General features: G+C 44.8%; 1 protein-coding gene across 2 annotated transcripts in view; it reads left to right on the top strand.

Annotated features, from left to right (window-relative positions):
• Nucleotides 1-13,395, top strand: part of DNAJC5B (DnaJ heat shock protein family (Hsp40) member C5 beta) — a 530,315-nt gene that overhangs the window by 500,907 nt on the left and 16,013 nt on the right. For both annotated transcript variants that reach the window (XM_078687231.1, XM_078687232.1), the window contains one exon: nt 12,433-12,607. In XM_078687231.1, coding sequence (XP_078543357.1) covers nt 12,433-12,607 — 175 coding nt within the window. The remainder of the gene's footprint in view (nt 1-12,432; nt 12,608-13,395) is intronic.

Below are 13,395 nucleotides of genomic sequence, written 5' to 3'. Positions count from 1 at the left end.
AATGTCTATGAGCTTTACTAATAATGTTACACAGCCTATATCATCGTCAAATAGCCCTGGTATTCCACTATCTCCAGCTGTTGTTATTACAAAACCGGCATTGGCATCAACACCCCCCCTGCCCCTATTGCCTGAAATTGTTCCCACTATTATAATCGCCTCCCAGGATGAAGCTACCATCCCGGGATCTTCGGAAACTGAAAATAAACAGGGAGGGGAAAAACGCAAAAGAGGCATCGCTAAGCCAAGTGCCAATAAAAGGAAGCAACCATTAATTAGTAAAAATCAGCCCACGCCCCAGAGTCTGTGGAACAAACAAAAATCGACTGGGGAACTAACTGTTACTGTGGATAAAGATTTAGTGGATGGAGATGATATCCCTACAGTAACTACCACTAATTCAAATGGGACCTCCAACACGATATGGACCCAAACAACATTAATGGGAGACAATTATCATCTCACGAAACAGAATGGGAATTTAATAGAAACTATAGTTGACATTATTTTTAATCGTCTACAGAAACAAATGATCAACCAGTTTAATAATGTTTTTAAAAGACTCGATAGACTAGATAACCTGGTTAAAAACGAAGAAGCAAAAAGAAAGGGGTCTGTTATCCTGGATCAAATCAGAGCTGACCGCCTCTTAAAAGAACTTGAATCGGTAAGCAACACACTGTCATCAAAGAAACAGGAAACTTCCTCCTTACTGAGTGGGAACACAAGTAACTCCGGAACATTACTACAGTCTACTGTACCATCCATGACTCTACCCCAACCTGCTAATGAAGGGAAGACCTTGGTAAAACCTAATTTACCCTTAAAATCTGTCCCAATACCTGCACCTAGAAAAACTGCCCCTCCTGTTATTCCTAATAAAAATACCACAAACGATAACGATTTGATCCATTCCACCAAAGCAATAAGATCAACTGCTGTTACCAACAAAGGTACTGGGGAGGCAGGGTCAAACAGGCCTTTTAAACATCAAGGGCCTGCACTACATCTACCACCGGACGCATGTCCTTTTGTCGTGGTCCATGCAGGAGTACCACCGTTGAGGGTGGATCAGGGGGAATCATGGGTGCAACTGAGCAATAAATGCATAGACTGGCTAACTAAACACAAAGGCGTCGGATATGATATCTCAAGTGAGATCCTATCGGCCCGCAGGGTGTCTTGGGTTGGCCCTTTACTCAAAGACAAGGAAGGTGACTGTATAGTTCTCAATTTTAAAAATCCTGGAACTGTAAGACACCTTCTCAGTAGAAATGGTAATTGTTCTGCTATCTCTACTGTTGCTACTATGTTACCTTTGAGCTATTTTTACAGACAATCGTTAATGCAATCTCGGCCACCCTTAATGCAGTTCCAACCCCCACCTATGCACTTTCAGCCACTTCCTATGCAATTTCAACCAGCTCCATTCCCACTCAATACGTTTAATAGATTTGCCCCTTTGTCAGATTTGGATATGTTAGACTGACCCACAATGTCTAAATCAGTTGAATTATCAGTGGCTCCTATTATTGAAACTTTGGAAGTCTCACAACCCATACAACGGACTGTAATTAGAGAAAAACCCTTGAACCAAAGATTAATGCACGAAGTTTCTGATATATCTCTCGTGAGCTGGAACATAGCGGGTCTTAACTCTAAATTAAAAATTAAAGAATGGTCAGACTGGGTTAGTAACAACTGCGATATTTTGATGCTACAAGAGACTTGGTGCACTACCACACCCGTAATGGAGGGTTTTTGTTGCTATAATCTACAGGCTTCCTCCTCACTTATGGGTCGCCCCAGTGGGGGCTTATCCATCTGGACTAAAATAAAATCCGGGGTACAAACAAAACTGATCCCTACACCGGGCAAATGTTTTATGGCTATGAAGTACACTAAAAGGATGAAACTATGTATAATTAACTTTTATAATAATGATTTTGTTACCCGTCCCAATGATAATTTTATTTTATTGTTTAATTTTATTGATGAAATTATGGAGGGGCAGAAGTATGGGCCCTTTGATGGCATTTGCATTGGAGGGGATTTTAATGCTCATATGTATCGTGGCAGCCCTGTATGTAGAAACTGTGAAGAGTTGAAAAACCATCTAGCCTCCCGTGATCTAGTAAATGCAATGGAAATTGCTGGTTCTAGTCTAAACAATATACAATATATGCGGAACAGATGACTTCTGCTTTAAAAATTATGTCACTCAATATTGGACAAGTAAAAATATAATCTATCGTGGAGGAGCAGCCCTGACCTATATACGTAGATAGGTCAGGGCTGCTCCTCCACGATAGATTATATTTTTACTTGTCCAATATTGAGTGACATCATTTTTAAAGCAGAAGTCATCTGTTCCGCATATAGTGACCATTACCCGCTTAGAATATATATTGACAATCCACAGAACCCGAAGGCTGCAGTGAGAGTAGAGACTGGGGTACAAAATGTGTCATTATCTACTCATAGACTAAGATTAATATGGAAAGGGGTGGATAATAAAGATATCCTAGCTAGAGTCATCAAAAAACATCCCAAAACAGTAGAGACCTGTCTGTCGTACACTAGTCCAGGCAATGATGTGGTTGTTGCCTTTGGTAATCTCTGTGGGGCTATCAAAAGAGAGTCCTCTAAACGAGCTAGGCCTAATATAGATCATGGCCCACGCTGGTTCGACTCCTCTTGTTCCAAGGCTAATAGGGACCTGAGGGCGGCCTTAAAAATTCATCCCAGGGACGTCCAACTTGTGAGAGAATTAAGATCAAAATATAAATCCACGCTATGCATTAGATCTGAGGCCTTAGTGATCAATCACTGGGAAACTCTCACACGTACTGCCACATTAAAAGATACAACAGGTTTCTGGAGAGAAGTCAAGTCCCTCAGATCTTTTGGCTCTAACATCCAACCAATTAATTGCAACATAACTGGTGAGGTGTGGGTAGAGCATTTTACTAAAATCTATGCTATATCAGCCTCTTCTTTAGATATTGTCTCTCTACCTAGTACAGCTGAACGACTGAGCTTTTTATTACCAGAGGTCGAGGATCCTATATTTGAGAGTGCTAGTCATAAAGCCCCCGGCCCGGATGGCCTTTCTATCGATCAGATTAAATCCGAAATCAATTTCTGGGCCCCCTTATTATGTAACCTATTTAATAATTTGACTGACAGCTCCATTCCTGAATCTTGGTCGAACAGTGTCATCGTACCGATTTTTAAAAAAGGTGACAGGGTGGATCCTGCCTGTTACCACCCGATCTCACTGATCGATAACACACTAAAGGTCCTTGGAAGAGTAATTTTTAAAAGGATAAGGGATTGGGCTGAGGATAATAATGTTTTACACTACAGTCAATTGGGATTTAGAAGCCATGTGGGCACTGTTGAACAATGTCTTAATTTGAATTTGATCATGGCCAAATACACAATTGTCAAAAAGTCCCCGCTTTATTTAGGTTTCATGGATTTGAGTTCCGCTTTTGATTTTGTTAATCGTTCTAGGTTGTGGTCACTTTTGCTTGATTATGGTTCGGATGAATCTTTGGTATATTTTCTTTCGTACTTACACAGAGATCTAAAGGCCAGAGTACGTATTAATAATGATGGCGAATTATCCGATGATATTTTAATTAGCAGAGGTGTTAGACAGGGCTGCGTACTCGCCCCACTGCTTTTTATCTTATATATTAATGGGTTGAGCAGCACCCTGAGCAAGATTACTAAGGATGTTCCAATTATAAACGGTTCCCCCATTACTACCTTACTGTATGCGGATGACGCGGTACTAATGGGGCGTACCCCAAATGCTTTACGCATTTTAATTACTGGGTTTGTTGATTTTATGTCCGATTTGGGCCTAAATACCAATTTTAAAAAATCTTTTATCATGAATTGTGGACCAAAAAAATATAATATTACTTCAATTAAGTCAGGTGACAATATATTAAAATGCACTAGCACTTTCCCTTATTTAGGGTTGTTATTTTCTAACACAGGTTCATGGCAGCCACATGCTGCCTATGCGAGGAATAAAATTAGTAAGTCAATAAATTCAATTTTATCCCTCCGACAACCCAAATTGGCTGACGTTATTACCCCCCTGCTCAATATTTACCGTACCCAATGTCATCCTACTGGGACATATGGAGCAGAAGTGTGGGGATATTGCAATATTACGTCCCTCCAATCGGCAGAAAATAGATTCTGCAGGAAGGTGCTGGGGGGAGTTCCCTGTGCCCCCACATTTATCTGTCACAGCGAATTGAGGCTGCCATACATTGTTGATTTTATTAGATCTAGGCCCGCGCTTTTTTGGATAAAAATATGGACCAACCCAGCAGCATCCTTAACACGTAGTATAGTATCTGATTGTTTATTACATGAAAGATCCCACCAAATACCATGGTTAAATGCTGTTAAGAATAGCCTGTTAAGTGTGAGACATGGCTCCTTGTTCAGTTCCCCTAATACCATTGTCCCCACTCACAAGAACAGTGTAAAACGGGCATTATACGATTTATACAAGGAGGAACGAATGAGATCCGAATTTGTAAAACCGACTGTCATTAAATATTTGCCACTTACAGAACCAGGCAATGACAATTTAAATAGGCCTTGTAGATATCTGACAACCCCGAAAGGAAGATGGAACCGGAGCTTTTTGTTCAGGTTCCGAGACGGAAGCATTGTTAACTTGCTAAGCTTCCCCCTTGGCTATGACAAAAGCTTAGAAGAGCTGGATTGTCCCTGCTCCGTAGGTGGGAAACAAAGTTTGTTGCATTATTTCTTTTTCTGTGGTCACTATAAATTATACACCCGTCATTATTTAATGCCGATTCTCCGCAAACGCAACTTAAGGGACTTTAATCTGGCATTGAGGTTCCTACAAATGTTGTCAACAGATGAGACTATTTACACTGTAAGCTGCTTTATAAAAGTCTGTGTAAGATCAAGGGCAAGTATGGAAAAAGTATAATTTAATAATGGCATTGTACTTGAATGCACATCGCACTTTATCACTTGATATAATTTGCATATAGAAACATTACTTGCGTATTTTGGATCTGTATGATTATTCTCAGGTAAATGCACTTTGTACTTACATTTTTGATTATTTGAGTAGGGGAAAAAAAAAATTGAAATTCATGGTAAAAATCATATTAATGGACCTATGTTATTTCTTACATGTATTATGCACTTTATGATATTTACGGTGTTTTAAATCCCATTGGAAATTTGTTTTTAACTTTACAGGTTTTTATGTGTGTTTTTAATGTGTTTCATTCTGTATGTACTTTTATGGATGTATCAAAACTCCGAATAAAGATCATTTGAATTGAATTGAATTGAAATGAAGACGTGAAGATCTTCCAGATGCGGCGCGCTTCTCGGGGATTGAGACTGTTATATAATATGATCAAGAAAGTGAGGCTTTGAGGTGACAGGCACACACTTGGCTAGGATCAGTATTACTGTGACTACTGAACAAATGCCATTGAGCGCAATAAATAGCCACCAGGTGATAGTAATATTAATTACTCAGGTATTAAAGGAGAATGCAGTAATAAGTCTGGCGTAGGCATGTCCACGCTGTATGGATTCCTGGAGGTCACTTGCTCCCTTTTGGTAGCCAAACCCCATTTTGAGTCTACAGAAGAGTCTATTAGATTCCATGTGAGAAGTGTCTAATTTCGAAAAGACTTGCTTTAAAGGTCATGGTAAGGTTCATTGTTGGAAATGGTTCTTTTTATGGTGCTTTCCCTCAACGTTTTGCTTTTGTCCCTCCTGGTTTTCTGCTGAGCTATGTGCTAGCCTTAGGACTTTGAGCGCTTTTGACACGGTCATTCAGTGCCGAAGCGCTGTGGTTGTCATGTACATAATGGTGATTGGTGTATATATGATTGGCTGACTTCAGTTAGCTGTTAGTGCCTTGTTTAGGGGTAAAGAAAACAGTTGGTCCTAGACAATCCTAATTACTCAATTTGTGTCCGTAAGAGAGTATACTATGAACACAATTCATATAAGCAAAATTATATAGTCTAGAGGCACATTCAACAAGGCAAAAACCATAGATTGCATGCCACCGAAGATTCGTTAAATTGCAAACATCAATTTATTTTCATTGAATGAAACACATATATAGAGGCATAATATGCAGCATGTAATATTGACGCTGTTATTTTCCAGGCGAGAAAGAAAGCTGTGGAAGTAAGTGCTCATGTGTAGAATAGAAAATGAAGATGAAGATCATCAAGAGGCATATAAAAGAACAATTCAAATATGTTATGGCGACTGGGATCCGGCATGAATACCTGACAGAGCCGGTATCCCTAGAGTATTGAGCCTACCTCTGTACTCAATTTCAATTTCCGTTAAATATTTTCCAATTTGTGTCACAGTGCAACTATATCTGTGGCCAGGATATGAGGGGGGGTAGATGTCGGGTGTAGGCCCACTGGGGGGATGTCGACATTTCGACCCTAATGCAAAAGGGTAATAGACTCCTCTGTTGCGGGTCTTCCTCAGGACAGGGAAGGGGGACCTGAAAATTAACCATACAGTCAAAGGGGTGGCCAAGTTAAAACTAAAGTGTAAAGTAAGTTACCCCCAAATCGGTGGGTGCTAGGTAGAAAGGAAAAAATGTGCCAGAGCGGGCGCCTGTAGGTCACAGCCATGCGTTAAATATGATTAATAGCTCACCAGAACGAAGGTTGTGGTGAGAAGCACTCCTGAGATTACTTTAGGGCACCGCACTCCACATCGCCGTGATCCCTGACTCCGCCGCTCCATGCCGAAATTGACGCCGCTGTTTGCACCGTGGTTCGAGGGCACCACTGATAAGTCACACAAAGCACCACCCTCATCCCGTACCGCAGCCTTGGCACACCAACGCCGGCACCAGCGACTCCCGCTCGTCAGCCGACGACAGCACTTCAGCAACGACGAAGCCGCTGCTTGCACCGTGACCTGCTAGCACCATGACGAGCACCGCCTTCATCTTGCACCGTGCTGCCACCGACGCTGCCACCGAGCCGCTGCTCGCACCGCGACCTGGGGGCACCGCTGCACTTCACACTGCAGCACCCGACGCCTGCCAATGTCAGCTCTCCTGATTCCATCAGAGAGGAGCTCGACCTGCAACACGCGTGACTTTGAGGGCATCATCGCCCTGCATTTCTCACAGGTACTGTTTGCGGGTCTTCCCGACACCGTAGCTGGCACACAGCCCCGCAACCAGCCAGAACTGTTGGAATTGTTGTTCAAGACGCCGTGCTAGCCCCGGACGGAGCTATCGACATCGAGGAACTTTGTTTAAAATTTATTTTGATAACAACATACTTTTTTTACATATAGTATTGTGGATTTTTGTCGTTTTTGGTCTTGTTTTATTTATATAAAAATATTGGATATTTTTCTAAACTAGTGTGGTGTCCTTTTGTAGTGCGTACACTGTATTACTGTGGGTTATGTGCAAATGCTTTTTCACACTGCCTCTAAGAAAAGTCTGACTGCTCGTGCCAAGCTACCAAGGGGGTGAGAAGGGGTTATTTAAGGAGTGTAACTCCCTTATCCTGACTAGAGTGGAGATTCTTGCCTGGCTTCGGCCCTTGCCCTAGCCTACTAGAAATCCCATTTCTAACAGGCATCGAATAGTGTGTTCGGTACAGTAGGGCCTGCTTCTCACATTGGATTGACATGAGTGATCTGTTGAAAGGCTACTGAGCTGTATGTCCTATGTGCAGAAAAGTGGCAGTATAGTGTTTGATATCAATGAGCTTGTAATGGCATATCCTCTCTGGTGGTGTGAGTAGCTTCGACATTACTACTGTATAAATACCACATTGGGAAAGTGGGCATTTCTGTGCTTGTGATTCTGCGTGCCTGTCAGCCTGTCTCCAATCCACATCTGGGTTCTGGGGGTTCAGCTACATCTGTGCATTTCTGATAGGAGGACGCAAACTAGGGGATCAAGGGAAGCTGCCGGCTTCTGACTCTGAGGTGCCTTCCTTCAAATGATACATGGGTACAAAATTGTCACCTGCATTCCAAGGAGCAGGGTGTTGGCCCTACTAAAGATATTGATCAAGCATCCCGGGGTAGGATGACAGACAAGACAACATTTAGAGAAGGCCCATCCATTTCAAAGTTTGCCTTTTGAACAGATTTCATCTTCAAAAATCATTGTGGGTATAACTACTGGGAGATGCTTTTGGGATTGGAACCATACTTTGCTGGTTCAACACTGGCACATCAACAAGAGGAAGTATTGGGGCAGGAGGGACTGCAACTGGATTATGTGCAGACTTGTGATGGCCTGGGGCTTGTTGTGCTCCAGAAAGGGGATGATCACTTGGTGGATGTTGCCTGGAAGTTGCTGACCTGCAGCTAATTGCCAACTGTCATGGCTTGGGTCCCTAAGCACTCTACAAATGCCGGTTGGCTGGCCTCCTATCCATGAGATCCAAGGGAAAGAAATGATCTCCCCATTTCCACAAGATCGTAAGAACTGCACAGAATGCGGCAGATAAGGGTGGAAGTAATTGTCGGTTGGGACAAGGACCATCCTGACATACACAGTAATCACAGTGTGCAGAGAAGTGTGCTCATGAAAATCAGCGGCCCAGCTGGGGTGCCAAAATGTGGGGGGTTCGAGGAGTTCGGGGGAAGTTTGCCGAGTCCAAAGAGCCTGTGCTTGCAACCGGAAACCTATGCTAACTTGCACTCCGCAGCATCCATGGGACCTGAGCTCAAAGCCTAGACTGTCTCTGACCTCCAGATCAGGAGGACAAAAGGGCCTGACTTCGTGGCCTCCATACGAGGCTGCTTGAGCCCTCTCCCCGGTCCCACACCACAAGGTACAGTGCTGTGGCCAATAGCGTAACTGGACTCGAAGGGACTCATTGTGCCTTGTGGGCAGCGACGACTGACTGCCTGGAGCAACTACAGCTTGCACCTCCGACAGATGGGAAACATTTCTCCAATTGGGAAGCCCACCAGCTTTCGTTATCACAGTCTTTTTGCCTACAACGGGTGAGGGAGATAGTGATTCCCTTTCGTGAAGGTGCCGCTGGGTGCCTGAAGACTTCATTTGCAGGCAAACACGCCGTTGAGCTCTGGGACCTACTCGACACCACATCACCAGATGTCGCCTTCCTGACAGAGACCTGGATGAACAAAACCTCCTCTTCAGACTTCGCCATAGCCATCCTCGACGGATACAAGATCGCCCGCAGAGACCGCACCAACGGAGTTGGAGGAGGAATCGCCATCGTCCACAAGAAGACCTTCAGGGTACCAACAAACACCGACGACGCTCTCAGCACCACCGAACACATGCACTTCCAGATCCACACGGACCCCAAGACCACCCTAAGCGGCACCCTCATATACAGACCACCCGGACCCCGACCACTATTCTGCGACGCCATCGCCGACTTCATCAGCACGCACACACTGACCTCCACCAACTACATCCTCCTCGGAGACCTGAACTTCCATCTGGAGAACATATGGCACAGCGAGAAGTTTCCTAGCAGCCGCGCAGCCCACAAAGACGCCATCCGCAACCACCACCACCTCATCAGGACCACCAAGAGAACCTCCTTCAAAGACCGCCTCGACAACAATGCACACAACAGCAAGGAGCTCTTCAACGTCGTGAAGGAACTCTCCAACCCCAGCTCCAACTACATCCCGCCGTCGCAAGCCCTGTGCGACTCCCTCGCCACTTTCTTCCACCGCAAGATTGCCGACATCCACCACAGCTTCAACCCCCGGACGACCCTAACAGGCCCCAATATGCCAGACCCACCACCCCCACCGACCACAATCCCCAGACAACCTGGGCCAATGTGAGCATCAAGGACACAATCAAGAACATGGGCACAATCCACTCCGGCTCGCCGTATGACCCTTTTCCACACCACATCTTCAACAAAGCCGGCAGCTCCATGGCACCCCACCTGCGCAACATCATCAACCTCTCCTTCAAGACCGCGACCTTCCCTGAGAGCTGGAAACACGCCGAGATCAACGCCCTACTGAATAAACCCAAGGCGGACCCGAGCGAACTCAAAAACTTCCGGCCCAGCTCCCTGCTTCCGTTCCCAGCTAAGGTCATCGAGAAGATAGTCAACATCCAGCTCACCCGCTACCTCGAAGACAACAGCATCATGGACCCATCCCAGTCAGGATTCTGCAGCAACCACAGCACCGAGACCACCTTCATTGCCGCCACCGACGACATCAGGATCCTACTGGGAAACGGCGAGGCGGCGGCCCTCATCCTTTAGGACCTCTCCGCCGCCTTCAACACCGTCTGCCACCGCACCCTATGCACACGTCTCACGACGCAGGGATCCAAGACAAGACCCTCAACTGGACCTCCTCCTTCCTCTCTGGCAGAATCCAGAGAGTCCGCCTCCCCCCGTTCTGATCCAAAGCCTCCAAGATCATCTGCGGCATCCCGCAGGGATCCTCCCTCAGCTCAACATTGTTCAATGTCTACATAGCGCCCCTCGCACGCATCGCTCGACATCACGACCTCAACATAATCTCCTACGCCGATGACAAACAACTGATCCTCTCCCTCACCAAGGACCCCCTGACCGCCAAATCCAACCTCAACCAGGGAATGAAGGCCATCGCCGAATGGATGGAGGATAGCTGCCTTAAGCTGAACACAGACAAGACGGAGATCCTCATCCTCGGGCCGAACCCCTCAGCATGGGATGACTTCTGGTAGCCCGCATCACTAGGAACACCCCCCGCACCCACCAACGATGCACGCAATCTGGGAGTCATCCACGACTCGGAACTCACCATAAACAAACAAGTCAGTGCTGTCTCCTCCGCCTGCTTCAACACCCTCCGTATGCTCCGCAAGATCTACATATGGATCCCGACAGACACAAGGAAAATAGTCACCCAGGCCCTAGAACGGAGCAGACTCGACTACGGAAACGCCCTCTACGCCAGCGCCCCGACCAAGCTCATCAACAGACTGCAAAGAATCCAGAATGCCTCTGCACGCCTGATTCTCGACGTCCCGCGCCGCAACCACATTACCCCCCACCTGAGGAACCTGCACTGCCTCCCTGTCAACAAAAGAATCTCCTTCAAGCTCCTGATCCACGCACACAAGGCACTCCACAAGACCGGCCCAGCCTACCCCAACAGGAAACTTCGCTCCACAGACCTCACCCTAGCTACCGTCCCATGCATCCGTAGAACCACAGCCGGAGGCAAATCCTTCTCCCACCACGCTGCCAAGACCTTCCCCCTTATCCTATGACAAACCAAAGACCTTCTAACCTTCAGGAGACAACTCAAGACCTGGCTGTTCGACCAGTAGCAACAGTACCACGCCCTCCCCTCCCTCAGCGCCTTGGGACCCTTGCGGGTATGTAGTGCGCTCTACAAATTATTTGATTGATTGATTGATTGATCTGGATGGACGGAGCCCAGTAACTGTTTTCTTCCACTGTAGGTGGCCTGGATAATCTACTCAAAGTGTTGCCAGCAGGGGCAGTGTGTATCACTGACTGGTGCCCTTTGAGTGACTGAGGGGCTGTGTCATGAGGCATAGTTGAAACCAGTGATTTCTTGACCTTTGCAACGTTATGGGGTATGTAAAATTGGGAATGCAGTGTTTTATGAATACCTATGAATATTGCATATATGTTCATGCCGTTCTGCTGCTAATGGGAGAGTTCTACAAAAGCAAATAACTTTAAAGCACATATCCAATGTGTATGTTGTGTTGATTCCAATGCTTGTTTAGTACAAAGCCCAGTGTTTTATACATATGGTGTGGAGTATTTTTGTAGCATACACAGTGTCTTGCGAGGATGGTTGTTGGGCCAATTCTTTCCACTTTGACCCCAAGGATAGTCCTGACTGCTCTGTGCCAAGCTACCCAAGGGTAAGCACAGGTTTTAGGACAAGTGTATCATACTCATCCTATCGAGGATGGTGGATTCTGTCTGGCTTCGATGCATCCCAGCCAGCCAGACACCGCTGGGTCTAGCATCCATGTTAAACAATTTGTATTCAAATATTTTGCTGCAGTAGATTACACACACACATACATGTGCATGCCTGTGCGCACATCCACTCACTTTCTCCCTCTAGTTGTGTTCAGGTCATTAACGTGATGTTTGAACTCTGTGTATTTGAATAATGTAGAACATGCTTATTACCGCCATATATGAACCAATATCAAATATAATTTGATATCAGTTGCTTAACTAAAAGCAATAATTTATTTATGTTGCATCAAATATCTAAAACAGAAACAATAAAAATAATTACGAATAGTTTTAGTTTACATGCTACATGGAGTAGGCCCAATCACCTATTAAAACTGGCCACATCTGCATTTGTTGATGGGTTTATTGCTATTTCCTCTTCTAGGGCCTATTTGCACTTTGTGGCCTCCTGACAGGTTGCTATTTCTGCTGCTGTTTGTGCTGCTGTTGCAACTGCTGCTGTGGAAAGTGTAAACCCAAGTCACCAGGTGGAGAAGACGATGAGTACTACGAGTCTCCCGAGGACCTTGAGGAGCAGATCAAGACAGACATGGAAAGAGGTGCAGTATTGCATTCATATGTTTTGGATCAGTGCTTTAAATGGGCAGGTACTGTGTGGTACTGAGAACCTAAGCTATGTGTTCTGTCTATTTTTTGTACTATGGAGTGGGTTACAGCACAAAGCACCCGCCGCAATACAAGAGATAAATATTGGACCACCTTGGAGGTGGTCGCATTGTACTCACATTGACTGGACCACCATCCTAATCAGTCCCCTTAGTTCATTGTGTCTTAAAATTGGTAAATTTATAATGTAAGATGTTTTAAAATATTTTTTGTTATCATTAGTTATGGCTGGCTGAATACCCACCTTAAGCAACAAACACAATCCTTGTCAGGATGAAGTACTAGCCACTAAATTAACTTCAGCTTTACCCCTTGGTAGCTATGGCACATGGCAGACAGACTTATATTGGAGGTAATGTGTGAAGCATTTATGCAGTACAAAGTCAGCAATAAAGTCAAAGCACAACACAATAAAAATGTCAGATCAAATTAGAAAAAAAGGAAAATAGTCTAATAAAAAAATGACACCAAAATAAAAAAGAAATCAATAAAAGGACCCAAAATCATGAATTTTTAATGCTTTGAATAAAAAAAATTAAAAAGGAGGGGATGGGCCCATTAACACACCTGAACTGGGCCTCAATATTAGTCTGAAGCAGCGAAATGTTGGGGTGTGTGAGTTAAGCTATACTTTAGGAAAACACTTTGACAACTAAAGTGATTGTGGTGTCTTTATTCCACCATTCTTAGTTAAATAATTTTCTGAAAAAAATTATCAACA

The sequence above is a fragment of the Lissotriton helveticus genome, chromosome 4_1, assembly GCF_964261635.1.
Source record: "Lissotriton helveticus chromosome 4_1, aLisHel1.1, whole genome shotgun sequence".
Lineage (NCBI taxonomy): Eukaryota > Metazoa > Chordata > Amphibia > Caudata > Salamandridae > Lissotriton > Lissotriton helveticus.
This window is presented reverse-complemented; position numbering and strand designations above follow the sequence as displayed.